General features: G+C 42.5%; 1 protein-coding gene across 11 annotated transcripts in view; it reads right to left on the reverse strand.

Annotated features, from left to right (window-relative positions):
* The window catches only part of bptf (bromodomain PHD finger transcription factor), a 173,669-nt gene that overhangs the window by 107,079 nt on the left and 40,542 nt on the right, over window positions 1-26,048 (reverse strand). For all 11 annotated transcript variants that reach the window (XM_072242562.1, XM_072242559.1, XM_072242561.1 and 8 more), the window contains exon 3: window positions 14,402-14,625. In XM_072242562.1, coding sequence (XP_072098663.1) covers window positions 14,402-14,625 — 224 coding nt within the window. The remainder of the gene's footprint in view (window positions 1-14,401; window positions 14,626-26,048) is intronic.

Here is a 26,048-nt window from a genome sequence, read left to right on the forward strand (position 1 = left end):
TCTGTACAAGAAAGAATACATTAGAAGCAAAAACACCAAGATTCAGCAAATCCTGTGTTGTGTGACACCAAAATGTTTAATGCAAGGCTTAAGGGAATGCCTCCAAGAGGACCACAACCTTGTCGTAGGGTTTGGAGGCTTGCGTGGCTCAATGACCTGCACAGCTATGCTGGCTAGAGTCAGGGCCTTGTGGTTTGATTGCTGGTAGGGTCACCCATGCCAAACAGGTCAAAGAATAGAGGCCAGACTAAGAGTGGTCCACTGGTCCTGCTGGTTCAGGGGTTCCGCTCAGGGCTAACAACCCTGACTGGTTCAAAAAATAAAATAAATTGTTACAGAAACAGCAATGAAAGAAGCCTTCGTTGCTACCCCATACACTAGTGCCATAACGGGCAGGAAGAATAAGGAAAGGTATATCGTATAAACCATGTAGCACTGCACACCTCCCCCTCCAAGTTTAGAGAACTTGAGAATTAACTTGTGCTTTTAAAAAACCATTTCCAATAGCAAGATTGGTATTGAATACCTCATAAGAATCAAATGGAAGTGGGAGGGAAATGAACAAGGTTATTAAGGATATTGCTTTAATAAACCATCCTACAACCAATGTTCTTATAACCTACATGCTAAAAAAAACATTATAATTTGGATATTTTAAATGCCTTTTAAAAAACATAATAAAACAAGCAACAGTTCCAAGAATGGGCCATCTAACCCATTAAGCCTGCTCCACTTTTCATCAAGATGCTAGTTGATCTTTTACATTGGCACTACAAAGTAGCATAATTTCCACATCATTCCCTTTTCTGGAAACTACTTAATTCCATTTTAAAATGAACACAAATGTGTCAGGATAGAGTTCACTCTTTGACAGAAGACATTTTTCTTCACCACAATCCTAAGTGCCCTGCGTCGTAATTTTTAGGTTCGGTTCCAGGCTCCTAAGTCAGGGAAAATGTTATCACTGCTTCTATGTAGTCAAATCCTTTAACAAATTTCTAAATGTCGAAGAGATCTTTCTTATTCCTTTGAACTCTAGACCAATGGTCCCCAACCACCGGGCTGCAAAGCATGTGCTACCAGGCCACGAAGAGATGATATGATTTGGCGATATGTAACGATACGAGTCAGCTGCACCTTTCCTCATTCCTTGTCACGCACTGTTGAACTTGAGCAACCCCCCTCACTCCCCCATCGGCCGGTCCACAAGAATATTGTCAATATTAAACCGGTCCGCTGTGCAAACAAGGTTGGGGACCCCTGCCCTAGACTATACAATCACAAACCACTTGATCTTTCATTATGCACCAAACCTGCCATTCTAGGAACATCTGGCGAATTGTCGCGGTACTTCCTCTATGGCAGGGGGTCTAAACCTTTTTTTTTTTTTTTTTTAAAATACCATGGAGCCTTACCATGAACCAAAGGGTCTATCAACTCTGGGTTGGGGTCCAGGTTGGGAAACCCTACTCTAAGGGAGATACATTCTTTCTTAGGTAAGGAGAACAAAAATGTACCCAATATTCCAGATGCAATCTCATCAAGGCCCTAATCAAAGGGTTCATGACCATTTTTTTTAAAAAAATGCCATGGACCCCTACCATTAACTGAGGGGTCTGTGGACTGCAGGTTGGGAAGACAATAGGATTCTTCACTCTTACAACCAAAACACTCTTTGCACCTCCAATTTCTGAATTTGATACTCGAGTGGAAAATATTCCAAGCCTTTATTTCTTCTACCAAAATGTTTTCCAACTGCCACTTCTTTGTCCATTCTCCTGATCTGTCCATGTCCTTCCTAAAAACCACCTGCTTCTTAACCTGTCTTTGTATCATCCGCAAACCTGACACAAAGCCATTAACTGCTTCATCCAGGTCATTAACATATAGTGTGAAAAGCTGCAGTCCCAACACCAACCCCTGTGGAACACCACTAAACATCAGCAGCCAAAAAGCCCCTGTTATTCCCATACTTGGCCTCCTGCCAGCTAGCCAATCTTCCATTAATGCAAAGTATCTTTTCTGTAACACTACAGGCTCTATTTTGTTTAGCAACCTCATGTGTGGCATCTTGACAAAGGTCTTCTGAAAATCCAAGTAAACAACATCCACTGACTCTCCTTTATCTATCCTGACTGTTATTTCTTCAAAGAATTCCAACAGATTTGTCAAGCAAGATTTCCCCCAAAAGAAACCATGCTGACTTAGGCCTATTTTATCATGTGCCTTCAAGTACCATGAAATCTCATCCTTAATAATGGACTCTAATACTTCCTCAACCACAGAAGTCAGGCTAATTGGCTTTTAACTGTTTGTATTTTGCCTCCCTCCCTTCTTAAAGAGTGGAGTGACATTTGCAATTTTTCAGTCCTCTGGAACATTTAAAGAATCAAGTGATTCTTGAAACGTCACTGATGATGCCTTCACAATCTCTTCAGTTACTTCTCTCAGAACACTGGGATGTAGTCCATTTGGTCAAGGTGACTTATCTATCTTCAGAGCTTTCAGCTTCCCAAGCACATTTCCTTAGTAATAGCGACTATACTCACTTCTGCCCCCTCACACTCTCACATTTCTGGCATACTGCTGATATCTTCCACAGTGAAAACTGGTGCAAAGTACTTATTCAGTTTGTCTGCCATTTCTTTGCTTCTATTACTATCTCTCAATCATTTCCCAGCAGTCTGATGTCCACTTTTGCTTCTCTTTTACTCTTTAAATATTTGGGGAAAAAATTGGTATCCTCTTTTATATCATTGGTTAACATACCTTCAGTTTTTCATCTTTTCCCTCTCCTTTTTTTTTGGTGTTTTTTGTTGGTTTTTAAAAGCTTCCCAATCCTTTAGCTTCCCACTAATTTTTGCTATATCGTATGCCATCACTTTGCTTTGATGCTCCCAGCTGTGATCTTCTTTCATCCACAAATGAGATGTCAACAATGTCATATCTGCCAATTTTAAATGCGCTACATAATCATCTACCTTGCTTCATAAACTTCTTGCATTCACACCAACATCTTTTGTCCTGTATTCTCACCCTTCTTTTTAATTTCATCTCCATGTTGCCTGAAGTTAAATTCTTATCCCCTTCTAAATATTTTTGTCTTATTTTTCATTCTAGAAACTTCAAGTAAACTTTCCTACACTCACATTGTCTTCTACTTTATCCATACTTCTCCAAGCTGCTAATGCCACTCCCACCCCGCACATTTTTTTAGTTTGTAGCCCTATCTACAGCCCTAGTTATATGATTTGCCAGGACCTTGGTCCTAGCATGGTTCAGTTGGACCCCATCCTATCAGACCAGCTCCCTCCTTCTCCAATACAGGTGTCAATGTCCCTCAAATTCAAACCCACTTCTCCCAAACCATTCTTTGAGCCAAACATTTGGTGCTCTAATCTTATTAACCCGTAAGAGACCAAACACCTTTTTTCCTTCTGCATTCTCATTTAGTCCCCCACCACTCAAATTCCCTCAGCAGACCTTTTTCCTTTGTCTCTCCACATTGTTGGTGCCTACATGAGCGCTATGATAGTGTAGTGGTGCTATTACAGTTCAGGGCATCAGAGTTCAGCATTTAATTCCAGCACCGTCTGCACAGTGTCTCTGTACACCCTCCCTGTGGAAAGAGTGAGTTTCCCTGGGTGCTCCAGTTTCCTTCCACTGTCCAAAGACATATCAGGTACATTAATTGGTCTTTGTAAATTGTCCTGTGGTTAGGTTAGGGCTAAATCAGGTTGTCAGGGGTTGCCAGGTGGTGTGGCTCAAAGGGCCAGGAGGACTTTTAACTCAAAATAAGAAAAATAAAATAAACAACTGGATCTTACCTCTCCTTCTCCAAAGTCCTCTGCAGGTGAGGTGAGATATCCCGAACCCATATACCACACGTCCATACATACAACAGCTGAATGCAGGGGTGAAGTAACTTTCACTCATGCTACCAACACTCTATTCTACAGCAGCAAAGAATATGTCATTCAAACTCCTTCTTCAAGTGCTAATTGTGTTACAATTCCCCTGAGTCAATTATTTCACCTGTGCTATGATTATATTACAAGCACAGCAGGAAAAACAAATTTAATGAATTGCAACTGTTAATATTTGAACATTTAATTCAAGAATTGTCGTCAGGCCACTTTCAAAGGTTGCAACAGCTCACATCAAATGTATACAAATCCCAAGATCACGATTTATAACACCTAAAAGTAAGTTGTAATTGGTACAAAAACTAATTGATGTTGCATTAAACAGGGGACCAGTTTACCAATAAAATTTGCTACGCAATCTGATAAGCATGTCTGACGTAACAACCCATTATTACATCAGCTGGTAACAGACAACAGTACATTAAGTTTTCTCAAACAACAGGAATTCTGCAGATGCTGGAAATTCAAGCAACACACATAAAAGTTGCTGGTGAACGCAGCAGGCCAGGCAGCATCTCTAGGAAGAGGTGCAGTCGACGTTTTAGGCCGAGACCCAGTCCTGACAAAGGGTCTCGGCCTGAAACGTCGACTGCACCTCTTCCTAGAGATGCTGCCTGGCCTGCTGCGTTCACCAGCAACTTTTGTGTGTTGATTAAGTTTTCTCCTTATTTATAGTCAATTAACATTTGTGATTTAATCTCTCAAGAGTGCAGATGGAAAATATACCTTTAGCATCAGGCTTCATAGCAATTTTGATTCCGCAATGTCTCAAGCTAGGCAGCATGGATTACTTTAAGCAATTTATCCAGAAAATCCTCCATTATATCTACTTATATGCAATTTCCTTGTGCTTGTCATAACAAAGGTAGAAGTATCCTTGGAAAACTGAACCCATCACCATGTTAAACAGTTTTACAATAAATTTCACCCTAGCACAAAACCAGTCATCTAAAGCCAAAGCTGGATCCAACTCGATGGGCATCTGCTCCAATACCTTAGGCATTTTTTTTTTAAAAACTGTTGTGTTACTAGTAAATATTTTTTCTATTTTCTGCATTTCTAGCCTATATCCAAATTTGCTACTTGACAAAGTTGCTGCCTAAATAATAACAAAAACTATGAAGCCACATAAAAAAGTGCACAGCCTAAGTTATTAATTGTGTTATATCAATGAATAGAAAAACATGGGCTGTTACATCAACTGATGGGCCACATAGTGAAATGGAATTATTTCCAGCTACTGGAGGGTGAGAGTAAAAGATGAAAATCATTGAAATATTTTGTGCCCAGAGGTAAACAGAACCAAAATTAAAAGTTTTCCTTTAAAATATCACAGTCAAGTGGTTTTGTTAAAATTAGTACTGGCATTAGTAAGGTGCCAAGAATTTTGATGGGTTTTCATTAGATGGAGATGAGTTGGAGAAAGCAAGGAAAACTTGAAAACAAGAACCATACCAGTGAGTTGTTTTTTCTGCCAAAATACTTTGCATGTCAATAATCACAAGGTGAAAACTATTTTGCACCAGAGACTTCTCTCAAGTATGGGCCACCACAGTATTATGCACAAGGCCAATGATCATAAGAATACGAAATACAATGATTTGAAAGATATACTAAAGAAAATAATTCATGACACGTGATCCCAGTTTAAATGTAACTTAACATTTAAACCAACAGCACAGAACACGTGTAAATAACCTGGATTACTAATGAATTGCCCCACTGTATACATGCAACACATGTTCAAGTTCAAACACTGATTAAGCTTGAAGAATAAGTTATGAAACCTGTCAAGTGTACCAAAACATTTTCGGCAAACAAATGGTGCACAAATTCCAAAACAAATGCTTCCATCAGAATCCACCACTGTGCACTTCGAGCTGAAACTAAGATGATATAGTTCTTGATTAATAGCAATCTGTAGATCACATTTAAATGCATATTAATTATATCTGATCACTAAGCAGCTTGACAGCACCCACCATAAATGTTCTCCCTTTCAAAACGGTCACTTAGAATTTTTGAGAACCAACCAACACTATTAAAATGGCACCTGAAGAAATTGTCAACAACTTTGAAACTTCACAAGAGGAAAACCAATTCATGTGAAACATGACTTTAACACGCTCTATTATTTGTTCACTTCAATGAGAACTAGAGATGATAAATAAATTCCAAATTTATTTATTGTAAAACTGGTTGCAAGAGCTAACTTAAAGATTAGGATATCTTTTAAGGTAAAGATCTACATGCAAAAACAAGGTCAATTGCAAGTCAAACAAAAACGCAAGGTATTTGACAAGGTCCTATGTAGTATGCTGGTCCAGAAGATTATGGTACATGGGAACATAACCAGCTATCCTGATCCAAAATTGTCATGGTGATGAAAGGCAAAGGGTGGTAATATGCAAGGTTGTTTTTCTGATTAGAAGTTTGTAATTGGGGGTGTACTGCAGAGATCGATGACTGGACCCTTGCTATTTGTGATGCATAATGAATTGGACGTGAATGTTAGGTGTATGATTATCAAGACTGCAGATGGCATGGCAATTATTAGCGTTATGGATAGCAAAGGAAGGTTGTCAAAGGCTAATACAAGGTATAGGTCAGATGGAAAGTGGGATTTAATCCTGGCAAGTGATGCATTTTTTTTTTTTAGTCAAAAGGGAGTTGGACATATCTTGTAAATAGAAGGGAGCTAAGAAATTTTGATAATTAGAGGGGCCTTTGGGCTGAAGAGACTAGTTCCGCAAGAGCAGCACTAAAGGTAGTGCAAAATGAATATGCCCGAGGTTGAAGCACAGAATGTACAAAGCTAAGAGGTTATGTAGCAGATTCACAAAACACTGGTTAGACCACACGGAGTACACCATACAGTTCTGATCACACTATGCAAATGATGTGGTAGCACTGAAGAAAATGCAGAGGAGATCTACCAGGATGCTGCCTGGATTGGAAGACTTTAGTCTTATGGTGAAGAGATTGGATTTAGTTGGGCTCTTTCCCTGGATTGAAGGATGCTGAGTCGATCTGTTCAAGGTACATACAAGAGACAAAGGTAGAGTAGATGATCAAAATCTCCCCCCCCCCCCACTGTTAAGGACAACAAAAAAAAGAATAAGAATCAGATTTATAATAACATGAGGGAAGAGGAGGGAACAAACTCAAGGTTTAAAGGAGATCTTGGGAGAAAATTTTTTTCACGCGTGATTAATACCTGAAACTCATTACCAGAAGTGGTGGTGGAATCAGGTGCAATCACCATGTTTAAAAGACATTCTGTTAAGATGGCATAATGAACCACAGCGATGTTCTGCGGGCTACGCACAATACTTCAAAATATACTTCTTTTGAATTACTCTCACTGCAATCTGCAGCAGGTGTTTTCCTTTAAGCAATGTACTTTTAAAACAACTTAATGAACTACAGCTTTCACGACCTTCTGAAGGACTTGGTCGTTTTAGCTCCCAAGCAAGCAGGTACAGCACCTTCAAGTAGATGAAAGTTCATCACCATGACCGGAAGCGAGGGGGGGGGGGGGGGGAGAGAGAAGAGAAGGACTCCCAGCCAGGCTGAAACGCAGAGGGATGAGGTCCACTTAACCCAGAATCTTATTTGCAAATGTGCAGATGCTGGAGAACAAAATTGAGGACAGATGGGTGAGACTGATGTACCGTAGGGAAATGAGGAATTGTTGTGTTCCGTGTTTTACCAAGACGTGGCTTACTCAGAGGACGCCAGATATGGCAAGCAGACCCAAAGGCTTCTCAGTACACAGGATGCACTAAATTGATGGTTCAGAAAAGGCAAAAGGTGGGGGTGTGTGTATCATGATATACTCTCCGTGGTGCTCCGCTATGGCAGTTTTATCATACTTGTGTTCCTCTGACCTTGAAGACTTAACGATCAAATGCCAACAGTTCTAGTTACCAAAAGAATACTCCTCTGTGATTCTGAGTGCAGTTACATACCACCACCAGCTGACCATAATCAAATGCTGGAGATACTGCATGATCCCATCAGCAAACAAGAAAAAGTCAACCCTGACACATTTCAAATCGTAGTTGGGGATTTCAATCCAGGTTATTTGAAGAAATCCCTGCCCAATTACCATCAGCATATAACCTGTAGCACTAGAGATCCCAATACACTAGAACACTGCTTTCTAAGATAAGGAATGCCTTCCGTTCCATGCCCGGACTACAATGCAGGAAATCTAATCACTTGGTTGTCCTTCTCCTACCTGCATGCAAACACTAAAGAGCAAGGTTCCAGAGAAAAGGACAACAAAAAGGTGGTCACTAGAGGCAGAGGATTGCTATGGGATTGCTTCAAGTCGGTGGACTGGGCCGTGTTCAGAACTCATCTGTGAATCTGAATGAATACACCCGAGATGTCATAGACTTTATGAAAACAGTTATAGATGAGTGCGTCCCCACAAAATCATTCAGATCTCCCCCAACCAGAAGCCATGAACCATGAGATCCACAATCTGCTGAGGGATTGGGGCATTCATATCTGACAAACTAGAAAGTTACAAGAGGTCCAGGTATGATCATTGGAAGCCACCTCATGGGCATTCTGAACTAAACTTAAATCAACGAAGGATGTTCAACAGCTGTGTTAGGGCTTGAATGCTATCACCTCTTAGAAAGTGAAATTGTGCAACATAGTTGACAACAGGGCTTCATTTCCAAATGAGCTCAATGACTTATATATTCGCTTCGACTGTTAAAACATGGAGGAACCATGATAAACTCTCATAACCCCCAGTGATCCTATTATTTCAGCCTCCGAAGCCAATGTGAGAGCATCCTTCAGGACGGTGAACACATGGAAAACATTCAGTCCAGATGGGTTACTGACCAAGTAATAAAGACCTGTGCTGATCAAATGGGTGGAGTGTTCACGGAGATCTTTAACCTCTCACTTCAGCAGTCTGAGGTATCAACCTACTTCAAGTAGGCTTCAAGTATACCGGTGCCTAAGAAGAACTAGGTAACCTGCCTCAATGACTATCATCCAATAGCACTTGGCATCCACAGTGATGAAGTGTTTTGAGAGGATGGTGATGAAACATAACTCCTGCCTGAGAAGCGTCTTGGATCCACTCTAAGGAGCTGAAGCTAGAGTTGGATGAACTAAGTTATCATCCAGGAGGCAGAGCAATTGATAGATAAGACATTTGAGCAGGTAGATACACCCAGAGTGCAGAATTCAGGGAGTATATGGGTGAACACCAAGAGAAGTAAAGGGAGAAAGAAGTCAGTGCCATTTCCCTCAGCAACAGGAATACCCCTTTGGATACTGCTGATGGGAATGACATATCTGGGCAAGGCAGCAGCAGCCCGACCAATAGCACTGTGGTCAGCTCTGAGCCTCAGAAGGGTATGGTGAAGTCAACTGGAGCAATAATCATAGGGGAATCAATAGTTAGGAGGACAGATAGGAGATTCTGCAGCAGCAAAAGACATGCCAGAATGGTGTTTTGCCTCCCGACTGCTAGGGTCCAGGATGTCTCTGAGCAGTTGCAGGGGAGTTCTTGAAGGGGAGGGTGAGCAGCCAGAGGTCATGGTACCAAAGACATGGGCAAGAGAGGGATAGAGGACCTGCGCAGTAAATTTAGAGAGCTAGGAAGACGACGAAGAGCCATACCTCCAAAGTGGTAAACTCCGGATTACTCCCGATGCCATGAGCTAGGGAAGGTCAGAACAGGAAGATAGCGCAGACAAATGAGTAGCTGAGGAGATGGTGCAGGGGGCAAGGTTTCAAGTTCTTGGGTCATTGGAACCTTTTCTGGGGAAGGGATGACTTGTACAAGTGGGACGGGTTGCACCTGAACTGGAGGGGAACCAATATTCTGGTTAACCAATAGCTAATGCTATTGGGGAGGGTTTAAACTAGATTTGCAAGGGTGTGGGAACCGAAGTGAAGAGGCAGAGGATGGGGTGGCTGACGCACAAGTAGAGAGAGCTTGTAGGGAGTTTGTGAGAAAGGATAGGCAAGTGATAGAGCGAAGATACTCTCAGCCAGATGGTTTGAGATGTGTCTGTTTCAATGCAAGGAGTATCATAAACAAAGCAGATGAACTTAGAGCATGGAGCAATACATGGAACTACGACATCGTGGCCATTACAGAGACTTGGATGTCTCAGGAGCAAGAATGGCTGCTGAGTGTGCCAGGCTTTAGAGATTTCAAAAAGAACAGGGAGGGAGGCAAAAGAGATGGGGGCGTGGCATTGCTAATCAGGGATAGTATCATGGTTACAGAAAAGGAGGAAGTCATGGAGGGATTGTCTTCTGAGTCAGTGTGGGTGAAAGTTAGAAACAGGAAGGGGGCAATAACTCTGTTGGATGTTCTTTTATAGACCCCCTCCCCAAGAGTAACAGACATCGAGGAGCAGATAGGGAGGCAGATTCTGGAACAGTGCAATAATAGGGTTGTTGTGATAGGTGATTTTAACTTTGCTAACATTGAGAGGCTGTACTTGATCTGAGATTGAGAAATGAACCTGGTCAGGCATCAGATCTCTCAGTGGGAGAGTATTTTGGAAGTAGTGATCACAACTCTATCTCCTTTACCATAGCGCTGGGAGAGGGATTGGAGCAGAAAATTTGGAAAAACATTTAATTGGGGTAGGAGGAAACATGATGCTATTAGACAGAAACCTGGAAGCATAAATTGAGAGCAGAGGTTCTCAGGGAACTGCATGGCAGAAATAAGGCAAATGCTCAGGGAACATTTGCATGGCTTTCTGCATAGTTATGTTCCATTGAGGCAGGGAAAGGTTGGTAGGATACAAGAACCATAGTGTACAAAGGATGTAGAAAAATCTAGTTAAGAAAAGAAAGGCTTACAAAAGATTCAAGGAACTAGGTACTGTTAGAGCTCTAGAAAATTACAAGGTTGCCAGGAAGGAGCTTAAGAATGAAATTAGGAAAGCTAGAAGAGGCCATGAGAAGGCCTTGGCGAGCAGGATCAAGGAAAACCCCAACACATTTTACAAGTGTGTGAACAGGAAGAGCACGAAAGATCTAAGAATAGGACCAATCAGGTGTGACAGTGGAAATGTGTGCATGGAGCTGGAGAAGTAGCAGAGGTACTTAATGAATACTTTGCTTCAGTATTCACCAGGGAAAAGGACCTTGGCAATTATACGGATGACTTACAGCAGACTGAAATGCTTGAGCATACAGACATTATGAAAGAAAATGTGCAGGAGCTTTTGAAAAGCATTAAGTTAGATAAGTCACCAGGTCTGGAGGAGATATACCCCAGACTACTGTGGGAAATGAGAGAGGAGATTACTACGTTTCTGGCAATGATCTTTGCATCATCAATAGGGACGGAAAAAGTACCAGAGGATTGGCTGGTTGCAAATGCTGTTCCCTTGTTCAAGAAAGGAAGTAGAGAAAACCCAGGAAATTATAGACCAGTGAGTCTTACTTCAGTGGTGGGCAAGTTGTTGAGGAAGATCCTGAAAGGTAGGATTTATGCGCATTTGGAGAGACATGGCTTTGTCAAGGGCAAGCCGTGCCTTACAAGCCTGAATGATTTCTTTGAGGGTGTAACAAATCATATTGATGAAGGTAGAGCAGTGGATGTAGTGTATATGGATTTCAATAAGGCATTTGATAAGGCTCCCCATGCAAAGCTCATTCAGAAAGTAAGGAGGCATGGGATCCAAGGAGACCTTGCTTTGTGGATCCTTTGCCCACAGAAGGCAAAGGGTGGTTGGAGATGGTTCGTACTCCTCATGGAGGTTGGTGACCAGTGGTGTTCCGCAGAGATCTGCTGAGGCCCCTCCTCTTTGTGATTTTTATAAATAACCTAGATGAAGTAGAAGGGTGGGTTAATAAGTTTGTTAATGACACAAAAGTTGGGGGTGTTGTGGATAGTCTGGAGGGTTGTCAGAGGTCACAGCGCAACATCGATAGGATGCAGAACTGGGCTGAGAAGTGGCAGAGAGTTCAACCCAGATAATGGTGAAGTGATTCATTTTGGTAAGTCATATTTGAAGATAGAATATAAGGGAAGCATTCTTGTCAGCGTGGAGGATCTGAGAGATCTTGGGGCCCTATGTCTATAGGACACTCAAACCTGCTGCTCAGGTTGACAGTGTTATTAAGGCGGCGTACGGTATGTTGGCCTTCATCAACCATGAGATTGAGTTCAAGAGCTGTGAGGTGATGTTACAGCTATACAAGACCTCAATTAGACCCCAATTGGAGTACTGTGTTCAGTTCTGGTTACCTCACTACAGGAAGGATGTGGATACTATAGAGAGTACAAAGGAGATTTACAAGGATGTTGCCTGGATTGGAGAGCGTGCCTTATGAGAATAGGCTGAGTGAACTTGGCCTTTTCTCCTTGGAGCGACGGAGGATGAGAGGTGACCTAATAGAGGTGTATAAGATGATGAGAGGCATTTATCATGTGGACAGCCAAAGGCTTTTTCCCCAGGGCTGAAATGGCTAACACGAGGGGGCAGTTTTAAGAAGTTTGGAAGTAGGTAAAGGACGATTGTCAGAGGCAAGTTTTTCCACAGAATGGTGGGTGCATGGAATGTACTGCCAGCAATGGTGGTAGAGGCAGATAGAATAGGGTCTTTTAAGAGGCTCTTAGATAGGTGCATGGAGCTTAGAAAAATAGAGGGCTATGCGGTAGGGAAATTCTAGGCAGTTTCTAGAGTAGGTTATATGGTTGGCACAACATTGTGGGCCAAAGGACCTGTAATATGCTATGGATTACTATGTTCTTTATTCACTCCAATTTGCCTCCCAGCACAACAAGTCCATAGTAGATGCCATCTCATTGGCTCTTCTGAACAGCGAAGACGTTTACATCAGGATGTTCTTTATCGACTACAGGTCAACATTCAATACCATGTCCTGAATACCTCCTTGTGCAACTGGATCCTCGATTTCCTCACTTGCAGACCCCAGTCAATTCAGATTTCCAATAACATCTCCACAACCCCATCAGCACAGGTGCACAGACTGGTGCTTAGCCCCATAGTCCACACACTTTACACTTATGACTGCATGCCTAAGTACAGCTCTAATGCTATATTTAAGCTTGCTGACGACACTATTGTCGTTGGCTAAATCAAAGGTGGTGACAAGTCAGCATACAGGAGCGAGACTGAAACACTGACTGACTGGTGCCACAACAACCTCTAAATCAATGTCAACAAGACCAAGAAGCTGATTATTGACTTCAGGAAGAGGAAACCCGAGGTATATGAGCCAGCCCTCATCAGAAGATCAAAAGTGGAGAGGGTTAGCATCTTAAAATTCCTCAGTGTTTTCATATTGAAGGACCTCTCCTACACCCAGCACATAAGTGCAATTACAAAGAAAGCCTCTAATTCCTTCAAAGTTTACAAAAATTCTGCATGATATCTTAAACTTTGATAAACTTCTATAGATGTGTGGTGGAGAGTATACTGAATGGCTGGATTGCCTGGTATGGAAACACCAATGCTTTTGAACAGAAAACCCTACAAAAAGTAGTGGACACGGCCCAGACCATCACAGGTAAAGCCCTACACCATTAAGCACACCTACGTGAAATGCTGTTACAGGAAAGCGTCATCCATCATCAGGGACGCCCACCACCCAGGCCACACTCTCTTCTTGCTGCTGCCATCAGGAAGGTGGTACTGAAGCCTCAGGACTCACACCACCAGGTTCAGGAACAGCTGTTACCCCACAGCCATCAGGGTCTTGAACAAGAGGGGATAATTTCCACTCAACTCCACTTGCCCCATCACTGAACTTCCTAAAACCTATGGACTTACTTTTAAGGATTCTTCACCTTGTTTCTTGGCATTTATTGCTTATTTATTATTATATCATATTTTTCTTTTGTATTGCAGTTTGTTGGTTTTTTTTTGCACACTAGCTGTCCGCCCTGTTGCGTGCAATCTTTCATTGATTCTGTTATGGTTATTAGATTTATTGAGTATGCCCACAAGAAAACGAAGCTCAGAGTGGTATATGGTGACAGATATGGACTTAGATAATAAATTTACTTTGAACATTTAGGTCAGCACTTGAATAGATAAGGCAAAGGATGCAGATATGATTGGTATTAATAGAAAAAAGGTCAGCATGGACTGCGCGGGCCAAAAGATCCGTTTCTGCGGTGTACAACTCTATGACTCTGTTAATTGGTCAAAGAAAAATGATTAGTCAGCATCAAAGAAAAAGTCACAACAGTGATCATGATAAAGTCTTCAAAGTTTACACATGAAAAATACTCTTCAAATGCTGCCCAAGCTAATGTGCATTTGCAGAACTTGCTGCTTATTTCTGAAGTTCCAAATCACTTATCAAAACTTGTTACAGACAAACCATCAGTATTTAACACCTGAAATGCTCCTATACAACAGAAAACTGAAGGCTACCTTTTCTTCAAATCTTAAAATTATAGACATAAATCACAAATCCCAAGTGCCAAATTCACTTACCATTAGCTGCAGTTAGACAAGATTTATTATTGCCACGAACTTTATTCGTCAGGTCTTCTGTAATATCCATGTGCCGATGAATTTCATCACGCATTTCTTCCAGTATTTTGCAGAGGTCATACTCCCAGTACTCTTTGTCCAGAGAGTCAATAAGTTCAGCCAGCTGTACCTTTGAGCTGTAATACCACACTTTTTTATCCTTTCCGTCTTCTTTGTCTTCCTCACTGAATAGAAAGGTAAAACCATTTTAGATCAATTTGGCATCCAAGGCAAGGCAAGATTATCACACAGTGAAAACACAGTGGTCAAATGGGGTCAGGATTAAGAAGCACAAACAACAGATGATCCCATTGAGCTTGTTTTCATTATGTGGCACGTAAAATGCCTCATTTACTTAATATAACAGTGTTATATTCCAAATTAAGTTGCAAAATCCTTTTCTTACCATTCAAGGTTATTGAAAATGAGGCTGGGAAACACAAATTCAATTTCCCACCACTTATACTGCTATATACAGATGAGAAGAGAATATAATTAATATTGCATTATTACAGGTACTAAAATACTCTTGTACTGTTAAAGTTTAGTGATTTGTACATTACAAGGATTATGTTTTAATAGATTTAAGATACTGTAATATCAAAGCTAACACAGTGGCAAAAACTAATCTGCATATTTTGAAAATCGAAGAACAAAACACCAAGATACATTATTGATTAGACATGGCATTGATATTCACGGAAAACAGAATCATAAAAGAAACATATGCTAATTAAATATTATTCCCTTGCACTTCCCAAAACCTGATTTTGAAAAACTCCTGTAACAACTTGCAGCCAGAGCAAACTGTAATCAGTCACTGAAAGCAAGCATGCAAGTACGGCAGGCAGTGAAGAAAGCTAATAGCATGCTGGCCTTCATAACAAGGGGAATTGAGTATAAGAGCAAAGAGGTCCTTCTGCAGCTGTACAGGGCCCTGGTGAGACCACACCTGGAGTACTGTGTGCAGTTTTGGTCTCCAAATTTGAGAAAGGACATTCTTGCTATTGAGGGAATGCAGCGCAGGTTCACAAGGTTAATTCCCGGGATGGCCAGACTGTCATATGTCAAAAGATTGAAGCGACTGGGCTTGTATACTCTGGAAGTTAGAAGGCTGAGAGGGGATCTTATCTAAACATATAAGATTATTAAGGAATTGGACACGCTGGAGGCAGGAAGCATGTTCCCGCTGAGTGTATTCACCCAGACAGTGGTGGATATATGGAATGCTCTGGCCCAAAAGGCTGTGGAGGCCAAGTCTCTGGATGCTTTCAAAAAAGAGATGGATAGAGCTCTTAAAGATAGCAGAATCAAAGGTTATGGGGATAAGGCAGGAACTGGATACTGACTGTGGATGATCAGCCATGATCACAGTGAATGGCGGTGCTGGTTCGAAGGGCCGAATGGCCTACTCCTGCACCTATTGTCATCTTTATGACAATGAAAATTAACCCTGGTCAATTAATGAATAAAGGCAGCAGCTACCAACACTGATAAGCACCTGAGCTCTTGGCCATTTAATTGAATTAACTTAATGCAAGATAACTTTTTAATGAAACATGTTTGCTAAGTAAGTTTAACTTTTATTTGAATACATTTCTGAGAAAATGTATGAGCAAATATGGTTTTGAACATCTTGCTGACTTTGGGCAATATTTGGAAATTGTCATGAAGAATTTGTGAATTAGGTTTAATACCCAGTGATCTAAAAAGGAAACCTGAGTTTTTGCATTCGTGAAGAAGTTTCTGTTTAACATGATATTGCTTTCAGACCTGATGCTATAAACTTTTGTCATCCAGCATGTCAATTTTCTCTTCCCCATCATTTTCAGGTGCTTTCTATTGAAGGCCAACAGGCCTGACAATGCAGAACAGATGTATGCCTTTTTTGTCAGATGTATGGCTGAAAGTGAGGTGTAGAAGACCCTGGCCAGAGCCAACCCACATAAAGCTGGGGGTAGGATAATATACCAGGTCAAGTTCTGAAGGACTGTGTGGCCCAGCTGATGGATATATTCAACATCTCTCTGAAACAATCCATCATCCCCTCAGTTTTCAAGACGACAACCATCATTCCAGTGCCAAAGAAGGTGACAGTAACCTGCCTAAATGACTATCGTCTGGTGGCACTAACATCAACTATTATGAAATGCTTTGAGCAGCTAGTCATAGAGCACACTAAAGCCTTTCTCCCAGCGACATCGGAACCTTTCCAGTCCGCTCAAATCAATGATGTAATAGCCTATGCCTTCCCTTCTGTCCAGTCCCACATGGAAAATGAGGTCTCGTATGTCAGACTGCTGTTTATAGATTTCAGTTTGACATTTAACACCATCATACCCCAGAAACTGGTGGGGAAACTGTCCTCGCTGGGGCTCAACACCTCCCTCTGAAGTTGGATACTGGACTTCTGAACAATAAGGCCACAGTCAATCTACATTGGCAGCAGTATCTCGTCTCATTATGTTGAGCACTGGCACTCCCCAAGGCTGCGTGCTCAGCCCGCTGCTGATGAATGACTGCATAGCGGGATCCAGCTCAAACTGGGTCATCAAGTTTACAGATAACACAACAGTGGGTGTCCTTATCAAGAATGATGATGAGACAGAGTATAGAGAGAAAGTGAAGTGATTGTGGATTGGTGTGAAAAAAAAAACACAACCTAAGTCTGAACGTGGAGAAGACAAAGGAAATCACAGTGGACTTCAGGAAGGTGCGGACAAACCATCCCCTTCTGCGAAAACATGGCTCCTCCGTAGAGAAAGTTCAGTGCACCAAGTTCCTGGGAGTTCACATCACAAGGTGGCACAGCAGTGCCTCCACTTCTTTGGAAGATTGAGGCAAGCAAGGCACCCTCCCCTCCCACCTTAACTGCATCTTAAAGGAGCATCACTGAGAGCGTCTTGGCAAGTTGCATTTCTACCTGGTATGGAAGCAGCCAAACATCAGACCACAAATCTCTACAAAGGACTGTGAGAGTGGCTGAAAGGATCATAGGGGGGGTCTCCATACCATCAATCGGGGACATTTATCAGAAGTGCTATGTACACAGGGCCCTTAGTATTATTAAGAATCCTACCCATCCATCCAGCATCCTGTTTGACTTTCTACCATCAGGCAGGAGACTGCAATGCATAAAAACAAGAGTGGACAGCATGAGAAACAGTTTCTATCCCCAGGCCATCAGGCTTCTCAACTCCTTGCCGCAACGCAATTGAAATGTCACTGGTTAATCTGTTTTGTACCTTACAATATTTAATACTAATGCACTTTAGTTTATTACTCGTGTGATTTTTCTGTAGATTTTATCCTTAAGTTAACACAGCACACATAACACATCATACGTGTACTGTGTTTTACATCCAGGTTCAGAGAAACTTTGTCTTGTTTCTATATACATTTAATGGTAATATATATGTATATAGTTAAATAACTATAAACTTGACTTGATTTGATATGATATCTTGATAATCAGTGTCAAGTGAAGCCAGGCCAGTAAGTTACGAAACATCCAGAAGTATAGCTAAGATTTTGTCAGGTATCTCCAAGTTAATAACTTTATTATTTTTCAGGAAATCAAGTTAGAGGCACAAGTATGTACTCCACCATGACTGCAGTAATGAACCAACCCAGAAAGATTTTAAAGTACGTGTTGGACAGACAGCAACAGAGGAACACACTTACTGTCAGTCAAATTCTGAGGGTATAACAACTGCAAATATCTTATAGACAATGGCTTCAATGTATTTAGCTCTGAGGATTTCAAGTTAGCTCCCCTCCTGCAATTTGAGACTAATCCATAAATTCTCCTAAGACATTGCACCATTCCAGCTTCTTCTAGGTCCCAGCTTTTGTGCTCTACTTGAGTTTTAAATAGATTAAACACCTAAAAGTACTGAAGCAATGAATTTAAGGATATTTAATAATCCATTTGCTATAATTAGGATGACAAAGTTGCAAACTGCTATCTCAAAGATCCTCCTCAGGTATCTCCAACCTTAATATTTCTAGATGTTTAAAGTATAATTTTCAGATGTTCCATGTTGGATAAATTCTCACTTAAGGTGCCTTTGCCACAAAAAATGTCTTTCAGAAGATCTCATGAGCCCTTGAAAAAGGGATCTAGTGCTTTCCCAACGTATATGACCTGGGACTCAGGATGGCTGGTGTTTACAGGATTCCCTGTGAATGCAGAGCAGCATGCATCAGCCAGGCGGATTCACAGTGGAAACCCGCATCAAGAAGCCCAAGAGGTGTATCTGTTTAGGTTACTGGAGAAATCAGCGGTAGCAGAACATTGTATTTGCAATGGCTGTAGGATTGATTTCAACAGCACAAAACTACTTTGCTACGACAATGACATTTGGGACCACTTGAAGAGAAACACAAAATAATCTGCAGATGCTGGGGTCAAAGCAACACTCACAACATGCTGGAGGAACTCAGCAGGTCAGGCAGCATCCATGGAAAAGATCAGTCGATGTTTCGGGCCGGAACCCTTCGTCAGGTCTGTAGAGGGAAGAGGCAGAGGCCCTATAAAGAAGGTGGGAGGAGGGTGGGAAGGAGAAGGCAGTAGATTCCAGGTGAAAAACCAGTAAAGGGAAAGATAAAGGGGTGGGGGAGGGGAGGCAGGGAGGTGATAGGCAGGAAAGATGAAGAAAGAATAGGGGAAAACACAATGGGTAGTAGAAGGAGGCAGAACCATGAGGGAAGTGATAGGCAGCTGGGGGAGGGGGCAGAGTGACATAGGGATAGGGGAAGGGAGGGGAAGGGAATTACCAGAAGTTGGAGAACTCTATGCTCATACCAAGGGGCTGGAGACTACCTAGATGGTATATGAGGTGTTGCTCCTCCAACCTGAGTTTAGCCTTATCATGGCAGTAGAGGAGGCCATGTATGGACATATCTGAATGGGAACATGAAGCAGAGTTGAAGTGGGTGGCTACTGGGAGATCCTGTCTGTTGTGGCAGACGGAGTGGAGGTGCTTGACGAAGCAGTGCCCCAATCTGTGTCGGGTTTCACCGATGTAGAGGAGGCCGCACCGGGAGCGCCGGATGCAATAGATGACCCCAACAGACTCACAAGTGAAGTGCTGCCTCACCTGGAAGGACTGTTTGGGGCCCTGAATGGTGGCAAGAGAAGAGGTGTAGGGACAGGTGTAGCACTTACGCTTACAGGGATAAGTGCTGGGTGGGAGTTCAGTGGGGAGGGACATATGGACCAGGGAGTCGCGAAGGGACTGATCCCTGCGGAAAGTGCAGAGGGAAAGATGTGCTTAGTGGCAGGGTCCCGTTGAAGGTGGCGGAAGTTGCGGAGGATAATGTGCTGGATCCAGAGGCTGGTGGAGTGGTAGGTGAGGACAAGGGGAACTCTGTCCCTGTTGTGGTGGCAGGAGGATGGGGTGAGAGCCGAAGTGTGGGAAATGGAGGAGATGTGGGTGAGGGCATCATTGATGACAGCAAAAGGGAAACCACGATCCTTAAAGAAAGTGGACATTTGAGATGTCCTGGAACGGAAAACCTCATCCTCGGAGCAGATGCGGCAGAGACGGAGGAACTGGGAATACAGAATGGCATTTTTGCATGTGGCGGGGTGGGAAGAGGTATAGTTGAGGTAGTTATGAGAGTCAGTGGGCTTGTAGAAGATGTCAGTGGACAGTCTGTCTCCAGAGATGGAGACCGAGAAATCGAGAAAGGGAAGAGAAGTGTCCGAGATAGACCAAGTGAATTTGCGGGCTGGATGGAAGTTAAAAGTAAAGTCGATGAAATTGACGAGCTCAGCATGGGTGCAGGAAGCAGCACAAATGTAGTCATCAATGTACCGAAGGAAAAGTTGGGGAGCAGTACCAGAATAGGTTTGGAGCACAGACTGTTCCTCCTAACCAACGAAGGGGCAGGCATATCTAGGGCCCATGCGAGTTCCCATAGCTACACCCTTGGTCTGAAGAAAGTGGGAAAAGCCAAAAGAGAAGAGCCATTGAAATAAAACTAGAGGAAAAGAATCTTAGCAAAGACAAAGTCTCACTCTATCTAAGAACTGGGATTTGATTGTAAACAAGGTGGCACAGCAGAAACCTGATTGGATGAGGACTAACCAATCAGGAGAGACAGACAACTGGGGTATAAGTACCACCCGACCAGACATGCCCAGGAATCATCCCTGATGAAGATGGCAGAGTTTGTCATCAAAACATCAGTTAAAAACGATATCCGTACCCAGCTGGAAGCCTGAGAAGAATTTATTCCTCATGAACTCTTGCTTACCTCTTCTACATTTTCTTACAAAGTACAAATCATTACTATATTTCTGATAATTGTCTGAACTGTCAGCAATAAATTCAAAAATCCTTGACGGAAAAGACCATATGCACTTAATGTGTAATACACAAACTCAGAGTGATACTACCAGCAGCCTCAAGGAATTCCGCTGGGCCTCTCATACATTGTGAGTCTGTGAATTCCTAAGTGTTAATCAGTATTTTAACAACACTCTGCAACTGCAAAGGAACAGTTTTTCCACACAACTGCTATGCTAAATCATGATTTATTCATTGCAACAACTTGCACTTCCACTTAGTGACACTGCTTTGAAATTATTTTAGAAACAGTGCCCCAAAATAATTACTCCAGCAACCAACTTGATGTGCTGGGTGTACACTGCTATGCATTATGCATAAACTCTGTTTAACATTTCAGGAAATGTCACACAATGTTTGCTACCTGTTACCATGCTGCAGACATAATGAACACCGAAAGGAATGAAGATTTAGGTTTAAATTGCTTCCATTAACAAATTTTCCACAACTAAATTATTGCAATAAAATCACATCACTAACTGCAGATAACCCACAAATCACCTTTAAGTGTTCAGACTTGCACTATTATAAATATGTGGTTAGAATGAATGACTGCCTAACTTGCAATGTTATTGCCCTTCTCCCCCCCCCCCCACTTTTAACTAGCCACCAATGTAAATTCAAATGTTCCACTGATGACTGTTGGAAATTAGAACAGAGGAGGAGGGCATTCAGCCCATCATATTTGTGCCAACAGTAAGACTATCCAGCCAAATCTCACCTTCCAGCACAAACATATAACACTGTGAAAAAAGGAGTTATTGCTTTAGCCAAATTGCATTTGGGCAGTACCATGGACGGGGAATGGTTTGGTGAAGTATGGGCCTGCAGTGAGACGCAGTACATGGGCTACCAGATAGGGCAAGGACGAGTTCAGCCACTGTTTAACAAGGTCAAGGTCATGAGAAACAATCCCCAGTCTCGTAGGAGGGAACAGGTCCTGGGGTTAATAGGGTGGTATCGCTGCTTTATCCTTCAGTTTGCCACCTTTGCAGTCCCACTAACAGAACTGATGCTGAAGTCTGCAAAGAATCTGGTCCAGTGGACTAAAGAATGTGAGGAAGCCTTTGTGACTCTGAAGGAGGCTTTGTGTTCTCAGCCAGTCCGCATCAGCCCAGACTTCACCAAACTATTCACCATCCAAGATGATGCCTCAGCAGTGGGGATTGGAGCAGTCATGACCCAGGGGAAAAAGGGAGAACAGCCGGTATTGTACCTTAGTCAGAAGCTGCTACCAATGAAGACATTGCTGAGAAGGAAGCTCTTGCCATAAAATTACCTGCGAGGCAGAGAATTCGTTCTGGAGACCAACTACAAAGCATCACCCGGATCCACTCCATGAAAGACCACAATGCACGCATTATGAAATGCTAGCTGGATCTACAACTATTCCATTTCAACATCCATCGAAAGGCAGGACAGCACAACGTCACAGCAGACTATCTCTCCCGATTGCCCACATTGTGCAATCCAGAAGTGGGGGAGTGGGTGATGAGACAGTACTGGTCTCCTGCAATGCTAATTCTCCCGCTAAACTTGTCCCTTTACCTGGTTAGTCACTCCTCCTTATTCCGTTCCCGGTCTAGTTTCCCCAGTAGTTCACACACTGTGCCCTCCCAGTCTGCAGTTTTGGGGAGTTCACCATTGACACAGCCCAACAGTAAACAATTGCTAGCTTGGCTAATCAAAACAATCCCTTCAGTTAACATTCTCTACTGGTTTATAACTCATAAAAATACAGTTTTTAGACATAGGCATTTCAAACAGTTTCATTTATTTTCACTCACACCGTTACATTGGTTTGCAGACAACAGAACAGCCCCAAAAGACCCGAGGAAGAGTCTGGGGCATCCTTAAATAATACTTGGGTTAGTGGGAGCAGGCACACTACACCTTATGCAGGCAACACTACTGGTGGGGAGGCATTATTCTTTTATATTCATCTGAGCATGTGGACACTGATCTATGGGTTTAACGAAGGTATTTGTTGTGGGATAAAACTGTAGGGTGTTAGAATCCCTGTTTAAAGTGTTCCAATTCTGTATCTGAAATAATTGTTATGGTCTGGTCATGTGATTATTCCCCCCTCTTCTCCCCCCCCACCAGATCAATAGTAGAATTTTCTGGTTCTTCAAGGCCAGGCAAAGGCAAATTTAAACCCTCAGTCTGGCTTTGCTACAGAGAGGTGTGGAGGTTGGATTTGACAGTTGGTGAATAGTTATATTGGAAAGTTAAAGACAAAGCGTGTTATGGAGAAAGCCTCTATATTTGTAAATATTTGTACATACAAGTTTGTATTTCATTTGTCTACTTGCAAATATTTTTTTCTTCATAACTTTTGGGCAGCTTTTGCACTTTCTCTTTGCACTCAAGTGTTATGGTTTACCATCTGTTTTGTTCAACTGGTGATCCTGGTCAGGCACGCTTACCCACACCTGATAACGAGGTGTGACATCCTCACTATTCATGACTTAGGCTACATCCACTCTAGACCGGATAAATCCGTAACCGAAGCTTTTCCTCTTCATTTTGACCCTCCATCCACACTGAAACAGCATTTTCCTCCCCCGAAAACAGAGCTTTTCTAAAACACTCCCCAGAGTGTGTAAATCTGAAAACGCCAGTTGGGCGGTGTAGTGTGTATGGGGTAACTGGAGCTTTTTAAAAATGCTGTCATGATAGGCCAGAACAGATGGTGGCGGCAGCGCGGCATTTCATTGTTTTCTTGAACGCATACAACGTTCTTTATAGCGGTCAAGGATGTAGTTGTATTTGGTTTGGCACAACTTCTCTACTGGCCTTGCTGACTTTGTGGTCATTTGTAACTCACAGAAGCAGCTCAACTTCATCGTCCGTCGAAACGAAGAAGTCCGGTCTGCTTTTTCCAGTGGAAGTTTTCTTTGTATTCCTCAAAGACATTGTTGAAAATTTCCTTTTGCTGTTGTTGTAGGTATTCTAGTTTTTGACCAATGGAAATAGCACAACACCGCCGCGGAAACAGTATACCGTTTCTTCTTTGCTTGTTTTCTGTAGATGTGTCCTGCGCATGCCCAGCAGAAGGAGATTCAGCCAAATACCCGTTTTAATGTGGACGGAGGTATTTTCAAAAACACCTGGTGTGGACGCCTATCGTTTTACATGAAACCAGCGTTTTCAAAATTACCCAGTTCAATGTGGATGTAGCCTTAATATGAAAGATCTATAATTGGTGGGATCAACTGTTTGTGGTATTCTCACTTAGCGCTATCTCATGCTGCTTTCCAGAAGTTTTTTTGATATATCTGGTAAATAGATTTTTTCATCCTACTGATGAAACTCAGTACTAGTACAACCCATCAATGACATAAAATTCACATTTGGATTCACTTTGCTTCAAAAATTCCACAACTGGGCTTTCAAAATACCCAGAGACTACTGACTAAACCCATCTATGCTTTGAATAATAGTGTGATGGCACTGAAAAATCTGGAAGAATAAGAGATCATGTGGAATTGGTGCAAGTATTCAAAAAATTCCAAAGAAAATTAATTCTTCAATGACATCTTCTGTAAGGAAAAGGCTGAGGCAGCCTGTATTTATTATTATTTCCGATTTCATTTTAGATGTATTTTGAAGAAACAGATTAATTACTCATTTGTAATGCCTCTGAACTTCCAAATATTTTATTTGTAAAGGCCAAACAAGCAAGAAAGCTCCAAGAAACAGGAAAAGGCAATTACTAAACTAGAATGTTTCCCTCGCAAACACAAGGAAATCTGCAGATGCTGGAATTTCAAGCAACACACATAAAAGTTGCTGGTGAACACAGCAGGCCAGGCAGCATCTCTAGGAAGAGGTACAGTTGACGTTTTGGGCCAAGACCCTTCGTCAGGACTAACTGAAAGAAGAGCTAGTAAGAGATTTGAAAGTGGGAGTGGGAGGGGGAGGGGGAGATCCGAAATGATGGGAGAAGACAGGAGTGGGAGGGATGGAGCCAAGAGCTGGACAGTTGATTGGCAAAAGGGATATGAGAGGATCATGGGACAAGAGGCCTAGGGAGAAAGAAAAGGGGGGGGGGGGGGGGGGGGAAACCAGAGGATGGCCAAGGGGCATAGTGAGGGGGACAGAGGGAGAAAAAGGAGAGAGAGAAAAAGAACGTATGTATATAAATAAATAACAGATGGGGTACGAGGGGGAGGTGGGGCATTAGCGGAAGTTTGAGAAGCCAATACTCATGCCATCAGGTTGGAGACAACCCAGACGGAATACAAAGTGTTGTTCCTCCAACCTGAGTGTGGCTTCATCATTACAGTAGAGGAGGCTGTGGATAGACATATCAGAATGGGAATGAGATGTGGAATTAAAATGTGTGGCCACTGGAAGATCCTGCTTTCTCTGGCGAACAGAGCATAGGTGTTCAGCAAAATCACCTCCCAGTCTGTGTGGGGTTTCAGTGAAACACTTCACCTGTGAGTCGGCTGGGGTGATATACTGCGTCTGGTGCTCCCGATGTGGCCTTCTGTATATTAGCGAGACCCGATGCAGACTGGGAGATCGTTTCACTGAACACCTACTCTCTGTCCGCCAGAGAAAGCAGGATCTTCCAGCTGACACACATTTTAATTCCAGGTCCCATTCCCATTCTGATATGTCTATCCATGGTCTCCTCTACCGTAAAGATGAAGCCACACTCAGGTTGGAGGAACAACATCTTAAATTTTGTCTGGGTAGCCTCCAAGCTGATGGCACGAACAGTGACTTCTCAAACTTCTGCTAATGCCCCACCTCCCCCTTGTACCCCATCCGTTATTTATATACACACATTTTTTCCCTCTCTTTTTCTCCCTCTGTCCCCCTCACTATACCCCTTGCCCATCCTGTTTTCCCCCCTCCCCCTTTTCTTTCTCCCTAGGCCTCCTGTCCCATGATCCTCTCATAACCCCTTTGCCAATCAACTGTCCTGCTCTTGGCTCCATCCCTCCCCCTCCTGTCTTCTCCTATCCTTTCAGATCTCCCCCTCCCCCTCTCAAATCTCTTACTAGCTCTTCTTTCCATTAGTCCTGACGAAGGGTCTCGGCCCGAAACGTCGACTGTACCTCTTCCTAGAGATGCTGCCTGGCCTGCTGCATCCACCAGCAACTTTTATGTGTGTTGCTAGAATGTTTCCCTCTTCCTTTCGGCTCACTAGGATAAACTGCAATGTTCAACAAGAGCTTTGGCCAAGACAGCATTATCTCACAAAGAAAATGAAAGAAATTAGAAATGAGCTTTGT

The sequence above is a fragment of the Mobula birostris genome, chromosome 24 (genome assembly GCF_030028105.1).
Source record: "Mobula birostris isolate sMobBir1 chromosome 24, sMobBir1.hap1, whole genome shotgun sequence".
In the NCBI taxonomy this organism is placed as follows: domain Eukaryota; kingdom Metazoa; phylum Chordata; class Chondrichthyes; order Myliobatiformes; family Myliobatidae; genus Mobula; species Mobula birostris.